Genomic DNA, 17,053 nt, shown 5'->3' with positions numbered 1-17,053 from the left:
CACTGCGATACCAGCGCACAGAGTCAGCTTGGCGTCATTGGCACTTGCCGTCTGTGCATCTCCCGTATGAGATTGATTGCATGCGTGCTTGTGCTGTTGAGCTTTGTGGCTCACTCATTGGCAGTATCAGCGACAGGCCAGCGTGTCTTGGCCTTGGTGGAAGATGGTCCTCATGAGTACTCCAGTTATTTCGACTCGCTCAAGGGACGTGGCTACGAGGTGACGACCACCACGCCGGATAGCGTCGATTCAGATACACTGTTCAAATTTGGGGAGCGCATGTTCGACCATGTGATCATGTTTTCGCCGAAAATGAAGCATTTTCCTGAGAGTATGAAGCCGACCGTCTTGGTCGAGTTCCTTCGTAATGGTGGTAACCTTTTGGTGGGCTTGTCGCCTAGGCTCTCTGAATCATGGCGCAACTTTGCGCGCGAATTCGGCTTAGAGTTTGGCGAGCGTGATACAATGCTAGTGGACCACTTCAGGTATGATCCTGCTTCAGATCGGGGTGACCATGCAGCAGTTTTGGTGGGCAGCACGGGCGATGCTCCACTAAGCGGAGGTGGTCTTGTGTCTAACCAGGCTGTCTTTTCAAGGGAGACGCTTTCGCTTCTAGATCCATTCGTTTTCCGTGGTATTGCACACTGGGTGGGCCCTTCGCCCCTTGCCTTCCCCCTGGTTCTGCCTCCTTCCACAGCGTACCAGACCGATGTGCCCAAGATCACCTTTGAGTCTACAAGCCAGTGGGAAGCTTCGGGCATCCAGAAGCTGGAGCCATTGCACCGAATGGAAAATCTGCTTACAGGAGCTGATGCTTATTCACACGATACCAAAGCTTCGCTCGTATCAGCTGTGCAACTTCGCGACAATTCGGCCCGGGTGGTCTTTGTGGGCAGTACAGAGTCATTCCAAAATGGATTGTACGATAATTCAGAGCGTCCCAAGCAGCGTGCTGTGGTGGACGACTTGACTGCATGGTCCTTCCAGGAGCGTGGTGTGCTCCGAGTAGTGCGCAGTGCCCATGAGCGTCTTCGCGCTAGTCCTGATGATGTGCGTCCAGATTACGAGGAAAAACCAGGCATGAGCAGAATGTACCGAATCAAGGACACGGTCAACTACCTTCTTGAGGTACAGGAATTCCAGGACGGCTCGTGGGGACCTGTGACGGAGACCTTGTCGCCTCAGCTAAGTGCTGTGATGCTCGATCCTTATGTGACCGTACCGCTCGTGCCTGAGAATCAAAACGACAGTACATTGTACCGTGCCAATTTGCGTCTTCCGGATAAGCATGGTGTCTTCACGTTGCGCGTGAATTGGAAGCGGCATGGATATACATACATCGTAAAAAATGATGTGACGCCTGTGCGCCCATTTAATCATGACGAGTATCCACGTATGCTGAGCAGCTCGTGGCCTTATGTGGCGGGTGCACTATCTACCATGATAGGCTTTTCTGTCTTTGTTACCTTATGGCTCTCGATGCCAGCCCAGAAACCCACTAGCAAAACGTTGTAGAAGCTATACTATTACAACCAAACTAATGCACATGATGAAGAGGGGTCGTGAGAACTCTGAATCCCAGGCATATGCCAGTGAAGAGCAGGTATGAGTGTGATGGGGGGCAATCGTTGGGTGGTCACTTTTTGCAGAAGAGCGAGGGCAGCATCAGGTTGATGCTGTGCGTCATGTATGAGTTTGAGGTGAATGGCACCACAGAGAAGATGAGCGAGATCGGAGGCGAGCTCTGAATTTTCATGGTCACGCCGCGTAGGAGTGATAATAGCTGCACCAGACGAAAGCGACTCAGAGGCGCATACACGGAATGTGCACGACACACCATGCGACACAAACGATGCTGTTTTGGTGCATGGCTCTGTTTCGTCGTCACACGTTCGCTCTGTCAGTTGCCATTCGCAAAGGGCTTTTTTGGGTAAACTCTCAGGCGGGAGATGTACAAACAGCATCGGACTTGGATACTGCCACAGAGCGTTCATGCAAGAGGCCAAGTCCATATTATTGGGCGGAGAGAGCCAGCATAGACCGCCTTCCGACCAGCCATAGCGACTCCATTCGGACCGAATAGCCGAGACTCGATGTTGATTTTGAAGGGAGAGAGCGAGTTGAGTAGAAACATCTTGGGGCACTTCCAGCGTCGAAGGCACCATACCGATTTGCCCAGCCATGAACATGCGACCATGGTCGCATACGGCCTGTGAGTATGGACCGATGCAAGCCGGAGCCCAATAGCTGCAGCTCTGTACATGCATGGAGCGACGCTCTTGTGTGGAAGATGAGCGACATGCCACTGCATCCAACTTTATGCGAACGGAGGACGAGGCATTTGGCAAGGCCACGCAGACGCGAGATGGGGGGGCAGCTCCAAATTCATGTTGGTACACTTGGTTCAAGGGCGCAAAGTATGCTTGGGAAGCCAGATACACGTTCACATGCGTAATGTCAGTTCGGTTGAAGCCATATTCTTGCAGTGCGTTGTGAAGGCGGCGGAAGGCACAACGTGCTTCTTCTTCAAAGTCAGCTTGGCACAGATCTTCTGCTGATATTTCCGTTGCGGTGATCCATGGGCCTTTTTGGGACACTGACATGGTAGGTTTCCATGTAGTATAGGTTTCTAATGGAAAGGCTTGCTTCCGTTGGCATGGATGCGTGCGTAGCGTTTCCAGGAATACCTCTCCTGTATCATCTAACAAAGGAGGCGTTTTCAAGCGCTCCGAGACGACGGCAGGTCCATAGTTCTCCTTATCCGAAAAACTTGTACGAAGGATGCGAAGATAACTTACGCTAGCAAATGCAGCATCACTGTGAATGACCGTTTCTTTTTCGTCCACAGAAATCTTTCGCTTGAACAGGGGTGAGTCTACACACAGTGTCTCATATTCACCGCCTTCACCGCAGACATGAGCACCGTACAAACGATGAAGCTCTTCAAGCTTCGGTGTGAGGACAGTCAGCGGACGACCCAGATCGTGTTGTGTCAAACCGATGCCAGCTGCCTTGATCATGAGCACCTCCATACCTGCTTGATTCATTTCATGCAAGAGTTCGCTCTGGTCACGCTTCCAGAGATAAGCGAGAGATGCGAGGCGAAGATCAGGTCTGCAACAGACATGCTCGACACGGACGCGCTGGTAATTGGAGAGAATCGCACCCACACTAACCCCTTCAATATCTGGGTGCTTTTCCTTGACGCGCAACAGTAGTCGGTATAAGTCCTCTGTTTCGTCCTCCAATGAGCTAACGCATTCTTTCGTTGGGTCTCGTTCTCCATACACAGCACCCTGATTCAAGGCCGTGCCGCGGATTTCGGCGCGGTACAAAGGCACGTCCAATGCAGTTGCAATCGCGTGGACAGCATCGTGGCCCACTGTTTGATACATGTAGGAGTCAATTTCATCTTTTCCTTGAGGAGGTGCTAATGTGGCCAGAGCAACAATTTCGTGCCCATTCAAGACGCAATGGCACAGATTGAAACAGCTATCTTTGCCGCCGGACAACAAGCCCACGATCTTCATAAGGCACAAGAGAACGTTGAGTCTCCACACAAAAAATGCACGCCAACGTTTTGTGCGACGCACACCATTGATCAAGGCTCGGGCCTAAGCCCTTGTTCATACCCGTATGAGGGGCATCATATATTCATCGTGGCAGTATGCAAGGTGTAAATTGTGGATGAGAACGGGAACATTGCCTGCAAGATGGATATCGGACAAGTCTCGTTCACGATCTTGGCACGGTGCGAAACGGCCCTTCAAGGGACCCAAGCCCAGGCCTGTGGCGCCGTTGGAGCTAACGCGCCCCCCTATTGTGGTAACTGAGCCGATGATGGATGATATATTGCAAGATGCTGTGCTATCTTATGCAAAATCAAACGAAACTATTCAGCATTTTACTCGATTCGGTATACCCATGGCAGCGCTGAACGCCATTCAAGAGCATTTTTCGTCGACACCTATGCGTTCAATTCGAAATGCGTGGGGTTCCATCTTGAATTTATGGGCACAAGAATGTCAGAAAGGCTTTTGGGATGCGTTCGCCTCACGAAAGGAGCTTGCGTCAGCCTATACACGACAAGGTCATGAGGCCCTGCAGCGAGCATGTGCCCAGTCATTTCTTCAGTGGCTATTGTACCATTTGAATCAATTGAGGCAACAGAAGCGAATCTCTTCAAAGAGACTTATCGAAGTGCAGGAGGCCTTCATGCAATTGGAATTGATCCGCTCCATCACAGACCTGCGTGTGCCTGCCTTGGCATTTGCTAATGCACGCTCTCTTACACGGCAGATTCATCTACATGTGGGCCCAACGAACTCCGGAAAGACGCATGGTGCACTAGTTACACTTTCGCGTGCGCGCACAGGAATGTATGCCGGGCCACTTCGTTTGCTAGCGCATGAAGTTTGGGAGCGAATGAACCAAGGCACCATTTCTCCAGGCATTCCACCACGAGCGTGCAACTTGCGCACGGGTGAAGAAGTACGCACGGTGGATGAATATGCTGGTCTCGTATCGTGTACGGTGGAAATGGCAGACGTGACTCGACCTTATGATGTGGCGGTCATTGACGAGATCCAAATGATTGCAGATCCACAGCGTGGTTTTGCATGGACCCATGCTGTGCTAGGTCTACCGGCCAAAGAACTACATTTGTGTGGTGAGGCAAGCACAGTCCCATTGATCCAGCACTTGGCCAAGTTGTGTGGGGACGATTTGCACGTGCACAATTATGAGCGGTTGACGCCTTTGCATGTGGCACCACACAGCTTATATGGAGACCTTGGAAAGGTACAGAGAGGAGACTGTATTGTGGCTTTTAAGCGCAGTACGATCTTTCGATTGAAAGAGCAAATCGAGGCAAGAACCGGCTTGCAGTGCGCCCTGGCATACGGCGCACTGCCCCCTGAGACCAAGAGTGAGCAAGCCAAGCTGTTCAATGCCGGTAAATTGGATGTAATGGTAGCAAGTGATGCTATTGGCATGGGTCTGAACTTGCGTATAAAGCGTGTGATCTTTGATACCCTTAGTAAATGGAATGGAACCGAAACCGTGCCCTTGTCCTTGTCTCAGATCAAGCAAATTGCAGGACGCGCTGGCCGCTATGGCACCTCTCGCGATGCGAGTCCACATGGTCTTGTTCTTACCCGGCACGAAGATGAAATGGACATTTTGCGCGCTGCGCTAGCAGCTCCTGTTCGCTCAGTCACGCATGCCTTGATCCAGCCGAGCAAACAAAAGCTAGAATCTCTTTCTTTCCTTCTACCCCGCTCGCGGCCAAAAGAAGCGGTGCGCAATGTTTTGCAAGAAAACTCCATGTCATCCTTGCTTGAAGAGTTTCATGCCATGGCCGACCTCGATGCTGGTATCTTTGCCATATCGGACTTTGTATCGCAACAGGCGATCTCTGCTCTCATTGAGCATCGTGGATGCGGTTTGCTCACTCATGCCGAAAAGGAGACGTGGTCCAACACTCCTGTGAATGTTCGAGACGAACGTGCGATGGCCTGGGTTGGCAATGCGATTGAAAAATATGCCCGGGGAGAACTAGTAGAATTCGAGGCTTGTGCCAAAGACCTGGGTACCTTGGAGGTGGAAGAAGCCGTGACGCAGATCGCAGCTGATGCGGAAGCACGCCGCAAGGCGGCAAAGTCTACACAACCTTTGGCCATGTGGGTACAGCAGGACGAGGCGATACTCCATGTGGATACTCTCATGTTGCTGGAATCGCTGCATCGCTCGCTGACCATTTATTTGTGGCTCGGCTTCCGATTCCCCTTGTCGTTTTGCTTCCGGCATCATGTCGCTGAGCGAAAGCGGCGCACTGAGGCATCGATCGAATTTTGCCTGGAAGTGATTCGCATAAGACGAGCTCAGCGACTTACGTATCTTGGGCGCGATGAAGAAGCCAAGAAGCTGCTACAAAAGCATATTGAAAAGAGACGCTAATATCATGCGTAAGGGTCAGCTTTTTGCCAGTCCCACGAGTGAACCAAGGTGCCCTTGACGGGCATTTTGATGCGCTCGCCGCGAATAGGTTCTTCAACTTCGTTTTCGCGGCCGTCTTCCAAAGCAGCTCGGCGCTGTGCCTCCTGTTCAGCTGCCAAGTGGAATCGCAAGCGCTCAAGTGATGCATGCAGTATGGAGTTGGCGCCACGGTATCGACTCACCATGACACCTAGGGTATCACGGTGTCGAACGGACATAATGGTGCCGGATAACTGCGTGCGACTCGCAGCCGTTCCATGATACACCTGCTCGGTACGATGATCGTCCAAAATAGCTGGTGGATCAGAAAGCCTAGAAAAGACACGTTGCATGTCGGGATACAGAAGCATTCGGGCGGCATGGTATAAGTGCGATGCATGTCGATAGGACATAGTGGGGAACTGCGCACCCGAGGGAGGCACCATGGCGACCGTACGTCCATGCGGATGCACGGGCGTAAATAGAGGCGCAGCTGTGGCAGCATGGGTATCTTCATCGACACCATCCTTGGCGGGTGGGATCGTAATCAGCAGACTCGGACCTGGGGCTGCAGACGGCGAGGTCGGATGTACGTGCACGCAGCCGTGCATCGAGTCGTTGGGCACATAGCGAAGCGGGTCAGCCATCGCGTGTGCAAGTCTGCGTCGCTTAAATGCTGCCGCCATCAAAGAGGTGGACGTTGGATTGGTATGATGAGATCGAGATAAGGACGTCAGAAGCATAGGCGTCTGTGTCGTGGGATCATCACCTAGCGCATCCATGACTTGCATAAACGCATCGATAGAAGACGTGGTGGAACCATGTGGAACAAGTTTTGCTTCTGGACCGCGGCGCTTCGCACAAACATCCAGAGATGGCAATTCTGATCGGGTACCCGAGCTCTCAGCAAGCACACCAGCGTACGCCATGGCTCGACGACGCCATACCTTTCGGACACCATCCTCGCCCAGTTCGTCAGATGGGGGCACACCCTGTATCGTAGCAGCTCGCGGTATGGGACGGGCCTTCGCCTCTGTCTTGGGCTTGGGAGCGCGAGCCCGGACGACATTGTCGGTCGGGGTACGCTCTTTCCATGCATCCTTAGTAGGGAAGCGCGGTAGGAACGATGGAATGTAAGAATTTTCATCATCTTGAAGTCTTTCCTCGATATATGGACGTTTTGTACCCGTCACATAAGCACTAGTGCCCCAGACGAGATCGTCTTCGAGGCACTGATCCAGGGCTTCGCGAATAGTGAGCTCGACATACAAGGCTTCATCTTGGATCTCTTCAAAAGAAAACGACGTACGTTGGGAGCATAGTTCGTGATTTGCGAGCCGTGCCAGTTTAGCTTGTTCCTTACGCAGCGTTGGGGACCAAAAGTCGGTAGTCGTGCGTCTCCAGATGCCCTCATCGTTGGCCCACTCCATTAGCTCATCCAAGGTACCTTGGCCCATAATTTCCTCCAGTGACATGATCACATCCCATATATTCGCGGTATGGCGCCCAGCTCCCATAGCCATACCTGTTGCGGTGCGCCCTAGAAGAGTGATGTATCGTTGTATACACTCTGCAAATACATGGCACGCATTCGCACTAGAGCCTTGAAACCCGCAAGAGGAAAGGAATGCAAAGGCGGATAATTGAAGCTGGAAAAAGGCCTGGTCTGAAGCGGGTTGCGCGTGGCGCGCACGCTTTATCAGGCACGCCTCTTGTACCATGCACCCAGTATGCTAGATGGAAGCAGAATTGAGGGCGCAGCGCCGATGGCTTACGAATCTGAAATGCATAAATCCTACGTCACATAAAAAGCATAAACAACATTACATTAATTCGAGAGCAGCGTTAGAACGCAATACACACATGTTTTGCATGCTGTATTTGCCTTTACGGCCATGGTCACCAAGATTTTTACCACTGAGAACCAGCTCTAATTGTGAGCGAGCATCAGCGTGTCGTCCCATACTGATGTATAGGCGACCGAGTTCATAATGACAAAAGTATAGCATATAGTGGTCGTACTCACACAAGGCACCATGTTTAGCCACATACAAAAGGCTCGTTTCAGCCTTAGTGCACGCTTCAGACGCATTGAAATATCCCTCGAAAGAGTCTTTTTTGACATGGTTTTCAGGGTAAGCTAAATTGCGCAGAATGACACCGTGCAAAAAGTGCGCCAGACAAAGGTCATCTTGAACCGGGTTGGCTTCTGTCTCCATACGCGCCAGTTCTTTTTCGATAATGGGTAAAGATCGTTGATAAAGCGAGCTGGGAGAAGACGAAGTGTAACAGTGTGTCAAATAAGCAAATTCCATAGCAGGATGGAAGAGGTATCCGTATTGCGTCATCTTGCGAGCTTTACGAGCCGCAAATTTTTCAAGAGGGATGCTTTTGCCCGCAATACGTTGTGTCATAGAGGGCACACGCTCCATCACTTCTTTAGCTTCCTCTCGTTCTGTTGCGTTGCCTGTTTCATACAGCGAAGCGGCACGAGCATAATGGTACAGCGCCTTCGACCAATTGTTCTCGTTAGCCAGCACTGTGAAGCAGAAGCTCGTCTTTCTCCATTCGTTCAAAGACATATAAGCAAGTGCCATGTCCCAGTAGCAAATGTGCTTGAGCTGCACATACTCATTTTGGACATCACGAGCTTCTTTGAAGCATTCAATGGCCTTTGCAGAGCGAGCTTGTGTGGAATATAGACGACCTTGAAAGTAGAGGAAAAATACACCTTGAGGATAGCGCTGAAGATGATAGTTCAATACTTTTTCTGAAAAGTCGATGTTGACATGTGGCACTGGAATAAATGTGGAAATGACCAAATGATACATCAACATAGCCATATCAGAAAGAGGGCCTCGTATGCCTTCTGTCTCAATTGTGTGCAAAGGAACTCTCTTGGATGGATCAGGATTCCATCCAGATGCTTGGCACAAAAGCCTTAGGCCCACCTGTACATCGCCTTCATAGCCGAAAATCTCCATGATCTTCAACACCTTGGAAGGCAACAGTCCCAAAATCAAGCTGATACATCCTGAGCCCAGGAACACACCGCTGCGAAAATGTTCATCTGTTTTTTCCTGCGCATGTGCATCTTCCCATTCAATAAACTTGAGAAGGCTTCTGTATTCACCATACGCAGCTCGTAGATGGAATATTTCAGACAAAGAACCAAGAATATCACCTGAATGCGCAATGCCCAATACGGCTTTGAGAAGCGTGCATTCAGAAGATATAAGTTCTGCATGCTTTTCCACAGGTGTCATTGAAGAAAACCACGCCACAGAGGGACCCGCACCACGTACAAAGCGGCCAAATGAAGACAAAGCAGATTGCTTTTTGCGCAGCAAGTGAGCAATATGAAGTGCATCCCTGCAATGTGATATAGCGGTGCCGAGGTCTTGATGTTCAAATGTCATCATAGCCTTGATTGTTGACAAGAGAGCATAACCAAGAGTGTAGTAGAGACGACATTCAGAGTAGGGTTCTACAATTTCATAAGCTTCCATCATGCGGCTGTTAAGGAAGCAATGTAAAGCGCGGTGTGTCACAAGAATGTCTTGGTACATGTTGTCTGGCAATTGCCTAACATCAGCATAAGTGAGACGAGAGATGCGCGCAGATCGGTCCTTGGCATTACTGGCAAGAAGCTGCAAGTCATGTATTTTATTGAATTTTCCTTGAAAATTGGGATGCGGGGCGGGAGACACGTCAGATGGGCTTTGATTTGCATCGGCTTTCTTTGTGATTTGGGTTGTTACAGGTAAACTTGCTTCTGTGGCTTCAATGGCGTCATAAAATTCATTATCCGAATCATTAGCTTGTTCAATCATTGAATGTGAAGACTGGGATTTAGAAACACCGTTGCAAGAGTCGTTTCCAACGCGTGCACGGTGATCTGGTGTTACACAGGACCTTGTTTCATGCCCAAGACCTTCACGAGAGCACTCCGGTATAAGTGGCAGTTTTTTTGAGCTGGACAGTTTATTTTTCTGGAATCCAAGGTTACTTTGAGTGTCTTTGGTTGTTTTCTGGTGCGACCCTGTTTGTTTCAGAACCTTCCTGGAATTAGAAAAGGACAAGTCACTGTTCGATTGACGAGAATCCACTCTCGGAGCTGCATTCTTTTTGTCATTCGCAAAATGTTCTCGACTCTTATATTTTCTTGAATTTACTGGAGCCCTTTTGATAGGGATCAGTGGCGAAGCCAACGACATCGTTGGAGCTCAATGAGTTTATGGTCGCACAACTGCAGTGCATGGGCAAACCCCACCAAAAATAGAGGGCGTTTCCCCAAAGAACAGGATTCCGCCAATCATATCTCGTTATTTAATTAATGCTTGAGTTTGAACACGACTGAGCTACTCGGGCAGAATGAAGCCTATGGTTTGTATTTACAAGGATGCGTGCGTGTAGATGTAACTTGACATGTGAATAGACAGATAAAGAACCAAGGGTTAGGCCTTGATCAGGTCTTCCTCTTCAATTTGTCCCAGCAAAAATTGAAGCAACTTGTAAGCTGGCTTGGGTTTGTAGGCCGCGATCATGTGGCTCGCGCGGTCGACTTGAACCAATGACAACTTCCTCTCGCTATGATACAAGCCAGCCGTTTCACCGTCCACAAGAAGCGTTTTGTTAGGTTTGGATTGGAAACCCTGCGCGCCGGCCCAAGTCATATTCTGGATAGCTAGCGAGGTGCCATTCACCAGCATGATATAATCAAGCTTGCCGTGCTGGATGATGGTGCGATTGCTCTTTTCGATAACGCCAGGGAGAACGGTATGAATAGGAAATTGAGTGTGGAGTTTCTTCATGATTTTAAACGGCTTAGCCCGGGAGCACGACAAATAAGTTTTGTTGTCAGCATGAATGATTGGCTTGATGGAAGGCATATCATTGAAGTAATTCTGCGGGAAAGCCTTTTCCGACGTGACGTTCTGACCCATAGAGTTCAGCGGACATGGTGCCGTGGCTATAACATAGAATGGAGAGAAGCATGGGTTCGCCTTCTTCGCCAAATTCTTGAATGTAGAATATACCGACTCGGGCTTGTTCAAGTTGCGCGGGATAGGGAGCGGACCCTTCGGAGGATAATGAAGATATCTCTCCACGTAATCATCAATGCCAATTTTCTGTGCTTTGGCTTCGAGAGCGCTCATGTCAGCCTCACTTATATTCATGCTCCTGTAATGTTGTTGGGCAAATTGCATGGATGGGAGTTCCTTCCCAATTATGTCGTCCATAAAGAATCCATCTATCATATTAATGCCATGGAGATGAATACCTGCTTTCTGGTTCTCAACTTCATGCTTGTAAATCCAGTCGGCCATGTAGGGAATGAACTTGCCTGCGTAGCTTTCCCCTGCAAGCCAGAGCCTCTTGCCTTGCAACTTGGGAAAGGTTTGGTACAATGAGAGCAGAAACCCGTTGAATTCCTCGGCGATTTGTTCCATAGATTGGTTTTTCGGTTGACCACGAGAGAAGCCGGTGCCAGCAGGTTGATCAACCCAGATCATGTTCGTCAAATTTGTCCATGAATACGGATTGGGTTCAGCCTTGTGCGTTACATTGTTGAATTTCACAGGACCCTCCTCAGTGAGAACACCCGTGAGAGATGAGCAACCAGGACCGCCGTTGAACCAGACAACAAGGTCGTCGTGGCCAACTTTTCCAGTTGCAGGGAACATCCAAAAGTAGAGTTGACGCGTTTCATCATGCCTTGGGCTAACCGGCTGATAACCACCCCATGAGGGGGGTACTTCAAACGTAACATTTGGTAATCTGGTCGGGATTTCGAACTTTTTGGTTCCTTCTGAACCTAAACGTGCACGTAGCGCTTGTACATTATAGATCGGATCGTTTCTTGTACCGTAGGTGCCGACGACTAATGTTGCCACGAAGAAATAGAACAGGCTGCACAATGACATTCTGGCGCTCGTTGTACAAGATAGTTGATAAGACCGCATTCACCCCCCCCCTTATAAAACAACGGAAGCCTTCATTAAGGTTCACGACGCAATAGGATAGGGTCCAGTTGCACCGCTATCAGCTGCTTCAGATACCATGACAGTTTTAATTGCCCCAGGTCGTGTCATATCGCTGCTTTTAATAAAGAATCTACATATGTGGCAGTGTAGTGACTAATCTTGACAGCACTGGAGTATTGCTCGTCGCTCGTATGGACGAAGATTACACCGTCGCTGAATCAGCTAGGGCATTTTCCCGCATAGAATGCGTAGGTCATGCGCATGGAACCTTTGACTTTCCCTTGACGTGGCACTTTGGTATCTGCACTTTACAGTAGGAAGAGGAGCTCTTTGGCATGGTCGAGGAAATGCGCTTGATGCATGGAGTGTAATAAAAATCAATTCTTGATGCCATCATATGGCACATCACTATCCCAATGAATGCAAGTGACTAATAGAAATATCGTGTAGCTTATGGTAGCCACCCAAGGACGAGGAATATTTGAACTTTTTTTCATGACCATGTTCTATATGCCATAATTTGGCACATTACCTATTCAGTCCAAGGAAGCTAGCCCGACGGTGCCATAACTGTATGATATAACTCTAGTTTTTTTGGCAATGCCAAGATATTTGAGCCCATAGGTCAGGAGAAGTTCCCCAGGAACAGCTAAGAATGAGTTTATTTTGCCATTGTGGATAGCAGTAATTTCTACACACCATTAGCCTATCGCATGGACGCGCGTTTGCGAGGAAGTATGCACGTGTTCGGAACATGCAGGAAGAGCCCATTTTCGTCCTACGACTGATGCTTTGATCAATGGCTTATGTAATTCTGTTTAGGTGGACCTAGAGTTTGCTCAACAGGTGACAAGAAAATGATAAAAACACACGATTGTGACGCTACCTTTGTTCGCCCACAACATCGCAATGAAATTTCATCTCGCCATATCCGCAGCTTTTGCGGCAGGTGCTTATGCTGCCGATGTGGGCAAACACTGGAAAATCGGCTGGATTGACAATGTGAATCCGGACGGTAAGTTTCCTCGCCGAGCTATCGGCATCAATGGCAAGTTTCCGCACGACCCTGTGAGTATCAACTCGAACGATTTCCTCCATATCAACGTGTCGAACGCGTTCGGTGATGGAAGGCCCACGACATTGCATGCCCATGGCTTGTACTACCAGAATGTCAATTACTTTGACGGGGCTGCAAATGTTGCGCAGTGTCCTATTCCAGATGGCCAGTCATTCAACTATGAAATACTGAACTCGCCTAGAGCAGGAAAAACAGAAAGTCAGTGGGGAACTTATTGGCTTCATGGACATTATAAGGGACAATACACCGACGGACTTCGCACTCCTTTCATCATTCACAACGCCAATGGAGAGGTTTACGATTACGACGACGATTACACCGTTGCGTTGACCGATTGGTATCATGAAGAACACGGATACCTTAAGCACCACAAGTTTCTGAAACCAGACCCTATCTATCCTACCCCGAAGGAAGGACTTATGTATTTTGCACATACAAAGGCAAACCAAACGGCAAAGAACCTTCCAGGATACAACGAAAACGCAACGCTGCCGTTCGAACCAGGAAAGACTTATCGCCTGCGACTCATCAACATGTCCGCAGCCAGCAGGTTCGACTTTTGGATTGAGGGACATGACATGGACATTATTGAAGCAGATGGTACAGATGTTAAACGCTTCGCTACGGATGTGGTGCAGGTGGGAATTGGCCAGCGTTATTCTGTGCTCGTCAAGGCCCGTAATTCGGCAGAGAACGATTGGCGGATTCACGCAGACATGGAAAAGGATATGTATGGAGGTGGCTTCAAGCACCAGGATGGAGATCACTTGAGGTTAAACTTGACCAGTAAGGTTTCGTACGGAAAAAAGAACGCAAAATTGGGTAAAGGCCGGAAGACGATTAGCACCTTCAAGCTGTTCGATGATCTTTTGTTGGAACCGGTGCACAAGGAGTCTGCTGAAACAAAACCTGACATGGCCGTAACCCTGATGGTAGGCATGAACTCTACTGAAGATGGAATTCCGATTGGTACTTTCAATGGAACTCAATTTAAAGCACCACTGACGCCGCCTATCTTGACTATGAAAACAGAGAATGATACAGCCATCATGGACCCCAAGATTTATGGCCCGAATTCTAATGCAGTCGTGGCGCCTTACAACAGCACAGTGGAACTCAAGCTCGTGAGTGCTGGTGGTGCACATCCCTTCCATTTGCACGGAACCAAGTTCCAGCTGGTTGAAAGAATGAAGAATACGAGTCTGCCGTGTACAAAGCAATGCTCCCGAGAAAATCCATTGCGTCGAGACACAGTGATTTTACCTGCCGGTGGAAGCGTAACAATGCGATTCCGGGCTGATAACCCTGGTGCGTGGATGATGCACTGTCACATGGACTGGCATTTAGCTGCAGGTTTGGCTATGATGGTAATTCAAGCCCCAAGAGAAGCTAAGAAAATGCTCGACGTGCCATCTTATTTCCCGCAGCAATGTCGAATGCAAGGCTTGCCTGTGCACGGCAATGCAGGCGGCGTACGAGGAAGCACGACGGATTTCGGACGGTTGAACTAAGATGCATGCAATTTAACGATACCACCACTTTTTTATAAATGTTGTAATATGATAATTTCTGCGGCAAATAGAAATACGTATGTGTGAAGACGTAATTTGGCTTTTACTTGGTTGTACTGTCCTTTACTGCGTCATCACTGGATGTAACAGATGTGTATATGCGCTGTTATGCCCAAGAAATATGGAAGTTGACGATGTCGACTCGCACTTCAAGGTGTACGGAACGAAGAACCTCCGCATTGTAGATGGCTCGGTACTTCCTATCCAGTTGTCAGCGCACTTATCGAGTACGCTATATGGCCTGGCTGAGAAGGCGTCTGAAGATATTGGGAAGACCGCGCATCAGCGCCATTAAGTTACTGTTGATTGTTGATAGACTTGATCTACCTGTAAGTTGCCTGTAAGTACTTGTAAGTTGTGATGGAAATAAATGGTCCTTTTTTGTTTATGTGGAGAATTCGCTCAGGCGCGCTATAGTACCTACTTAGGTCTCTGACAAACCAGGCGGACAAAGAATCATTGCATGATTCGAGATGGAAGATGCGTGCATCAGAGGGGCGTGCTGGACGGAAGTGACTCTCGATCTGACAGCGTTGGATGACCCGACATGAGCAAGTGCATGCAGCATGAGAGTCTATGGATGGAAAAGAATGCACTGTAAGCACAATGAAAGGGACCAAGTCGATTTACGACAGGATGCATGGGACTGATCTGGCACTTGTTCTGCTAAGACACAAGAAAGTATGGTGCTACATAAGACGTAAGCTCAAAGAGAGGGGCGAGCAGATGCACAAGAGAGGGCGGAGATAGTGGCAAAGTACACATGGGTGCTGGCACGAAGGAATGTAGTAAGATGGACGGAAAACTAGGAGATATAAGCGTAAGGCAAGATAACATGAAAACGAGGTATGAATCTTGGCATTTCGCGGTCAAAGCCAAAGAGAAAGACAATGGGAGTAGAATCGTGGAAAAAAGACCCAAAGACCCGTGAGCTCTCAATTGACTGATATGTACCAGACCTGACTATGACGGCTTCGTGCCCAAAGAATCAACGAGAATGGCACACCTGGTGCATTCTGATCACTTGATGAAATCATGCATGGATGAAGAGTCGGGTGCCTCGGTCAAAAAGTCAAGGGCGAATGCAGGGCAGGTAGCAGAGCGACAAAGGTAGAGAGAATTCGCGCTCGAGGCTAACAGGGATTTTCAAAAGTTTGCTGCGCTGTAGTGCACAAAGGAACCTGTGCGAGTACAGACTCTCCCGAAAGTAGAGACCAGAGATAGGTGGACTCGTGCATGAGCACCTGGGATAGGGGCGGACGGAGTGGGCTTGTCGCCAAAGGCCGATGGCACGTGCGAGAGGGGAGCGGAGGTAGTTGACAGCGAGCGCACGGACTTCCAGGTTGACGACGGAGATGCGACGTGTGGGAATGAGGTAAGGCAGAAGGCGAACATGCATAAAAGGGGAAGAAAGGAAGGTGAATGATACAACACCACCCAAAGCAGCACAGCACAGCACACAACAGAACAGGAAAGATGAAGACAACGATTGTTGGCATTGCACTCGCGGCAGCGGCAGTGACATCGGTGAATGCACTAAAGTGTGAAAAGAGAGAGACCGGACCATTGGTGTCATGGGAGGCGCACCTTGCAGAAGGAGATGGACATAAGCAGAATTACGCGATGAAGTACGGGTCGCTTGTAAGGAGCAAGGAGCGAGGAGAAGAGTACGATTTTTATGAATGCGAGGCGCCGGAGGGCTTTGCGAAGAGTGATGATGAGAAAATGTATGGAGTGATTAAGACGAAAGACGGAAAGAAGTGCTTGACGAACTCGTACATTTGGAGGTGGGATGGAAAGGCGAAGCACCATAGGCGGGAGCCGAAGAAAGGAGAAAAGGAAGTGAGATTGGAGGAGTGTGCGGAGGGGGGAGAGGAGCTGCGTAAGCAATGGTTTAGGATGATAATTCCGAGGAAGGAAGGATGTTCACGAGTGCTTCTGCAACAAGCGAGAGAGGAAGATTTGGCGCTTACGTTAACGTACGGAGAGGAAGGAGTGGCGTTTCATCGTCGATTTATGATGATCTTGGACCGAGGCTGCAGGCGGAAGGATACCGGACGTCGGAAAGTTTCATGGAGACAGGAAAGATGGGAGAAGAGTGCTTGTTCGGCTCGCCCTAGGAAGAAGAGAGCCTGAGGGAAGAGAGATAGAGAGAATAGAGTGAAGTAAAAAGAAGTGTTACATCCAGAGTGTGTGAGTGTTAGTGTGAGTGTTAGTGTGAGTGTTAGTGTGAGTGTTAGTGTGAGTGTTAGTGTGAGTGTTAGTGTGAGTGTTAGTGTGAGTGTTAGTGTGAGTGTGATTGTTAGTGTTAGTCGGTAGTGTGAGTGTTAGTGTTAGTGTTAGTGTTAGTGTTAGTGTTAGTGTTAGTGTTAGTGTTAGTGTTAGTGTTAGTGTTAGTGTTAGTGTTAGTGTTAGTGTTAGTGTTAGTGTTAGTGTTAGTG

General features: G+C 49.1%; 8 protein-coding genes across 8 annotated transcripts; 4 read left to right on the top strand and 4 right to left on the bottom strand.

Annotated features, from left to right (window-relative positions):
• Positions 1-66: 66 nt before the first annotated feature.
• Positions 67-1,515, top strand: MRET_0008 (oligosaccharyltransferase complex subunit beta; the record flags this gene model as incomplete). The annotated part of the gene is made up of 1 exon (XM_027626635.1): positions 67-1,515. The coding sequence occupies one exon, from the start codon at positions 67-69 to the stop codon at positions 1,513-1,515; it is 1,449 nt and encodes a 482-aa protein (XP_027482843.1).
• An 11-nt stretch (positions 1,516-1,526) lies between these two features.
• MRET_0007 (diphthine-ammonia ligase) lies at positions 1,527-3,530 on the bottom strand (the record flags this gene model as incomplete). Its single annotated transcript, XM_027626634.1, has 1 exon — positions 1,527-3,530. One exon carries the CDS (start codon positions 3,528-3,530, stop codon positions 1,527-1,529), a length of 2,004 nt encoding a protein of 667 aa, XP_027482596.1.
• A 106-nt stretch (positions 3,531-3,636) lies between these two features.
• Positions 3,637-5,958, top strand: MRET_0006 (ATP-dependent RNA helicase SUPV3L1/SUV3; the record flags this gene model as incomplete). Its single annotated transcript, XM_027626633.1, has 1 exon — positions 3,637-5,958. One exon carries the CDS (start codon positions 3,637-3,639, stop codon positions 5,956-5,958), a length of 2,322 nt encoding a protein of 773 aa, XP_027482841.1.
• A 2-nt stretch (positions 5,959-5,960) lies between these two features.
• On the bottom strand, positions 5,961-7,697 carry MRET_0005 (Bromodomain associated protein; the record flags this gene model as incomplete). The annotated part of the gene is made up of 1 exon (XM_027626632.1): positions 5,961-7,697. One exon carries the CDS (start codon positions 7,695-7,697, stop codon positions 5,961-5,963), a length of 1,737 nt encoding a protein of 578 aa, XP_027482838.1.
• Positions 7,698-7,799: 102 nt separating this feature from the next.
• On the bottom strand, positions 7,800-10,193 carry MRET_0004 (Csr1-phosphatidylinositol transfer protein; the record flags this gene model as incomplete). The annotated part of the gene is made up of 1 exon (XM_027626631.1): positions 7,800-10,193. The coding sequence occupies one exon, from the start codon at positions 10,191-10,193 to the stop codon at positions 7,800-7,802; it is 2,394 nt and encodes a 797-aa protein (XP_027482839.1).
• A 240-nt stretch (positions 10,194-10,433) lies between these two features.
• Positions 10,434-11,942, bottom strand: MRET_0003 (carboxypeptidase D; the record flags this gene model as incomplete). Its single annotated transcript, XM_027626630.1, has 1 exon — positions 10,434-11,942. One exon carries the CDS (start codon positions 11,940-11,942, stop codon positions 10,434-10,436), a length of 1,509 nt encoding a protein of 502 aa, XP_027482836.1.
• A 930-nt stretch (positions 11,943-12,872) lies between these two features.
• Positions 12,873-14,552, top strand: MRET_0002 (iron transport multicopper oxidase; the record flags this gene model as incomplete). The annotated part of the gene is made up of 1 exon (XM_027626629.1): positions 12,873-14,552. One exon carries the CDS (start codon positions 12,873-12,875, stop codon positions 14,550-14,552), a length of 1,680 nt encoding a protein of 559 aa, XP_027482837.1.
• Positions 14,553-16,034: 1,482 nt separating this feature from the next.
• MRET_0001 (uncharacterized protein) lies at positions 16,035-16,748 on the top strand (the record flags this gene model as incomplete). The annotated part of the gene is made up of 1 exon (XM_027626628.1): positions 16,035-16,748. One exon carries the CDS (start codon positions 16,035-16,037, stop codon positions 16,746-16,748), a length of 714 nt encoding a protein of 237 aa, XP_027482835.1.
• Positions 16,749-17,053: the final 305 nt, after the last annotated feature.

Source organism: Malassezia restricta, chromosome I (assembly GCF_003290485.1).
Source record: "Malassezia restricta chromosome I, complete sequence".
Lineage (NCBI taxonomy): Eukaryota > Fungi > Basidiomycota > Malasseziomycetes > Malasseziales > Malasseziaceae > Malassezia > Malassezia restricta.
The sequence above is the reverse complement of the archived record's forward strand: the minus strand, read 5'-3'. Positions and strand labels throughout refer to the sequence as shown.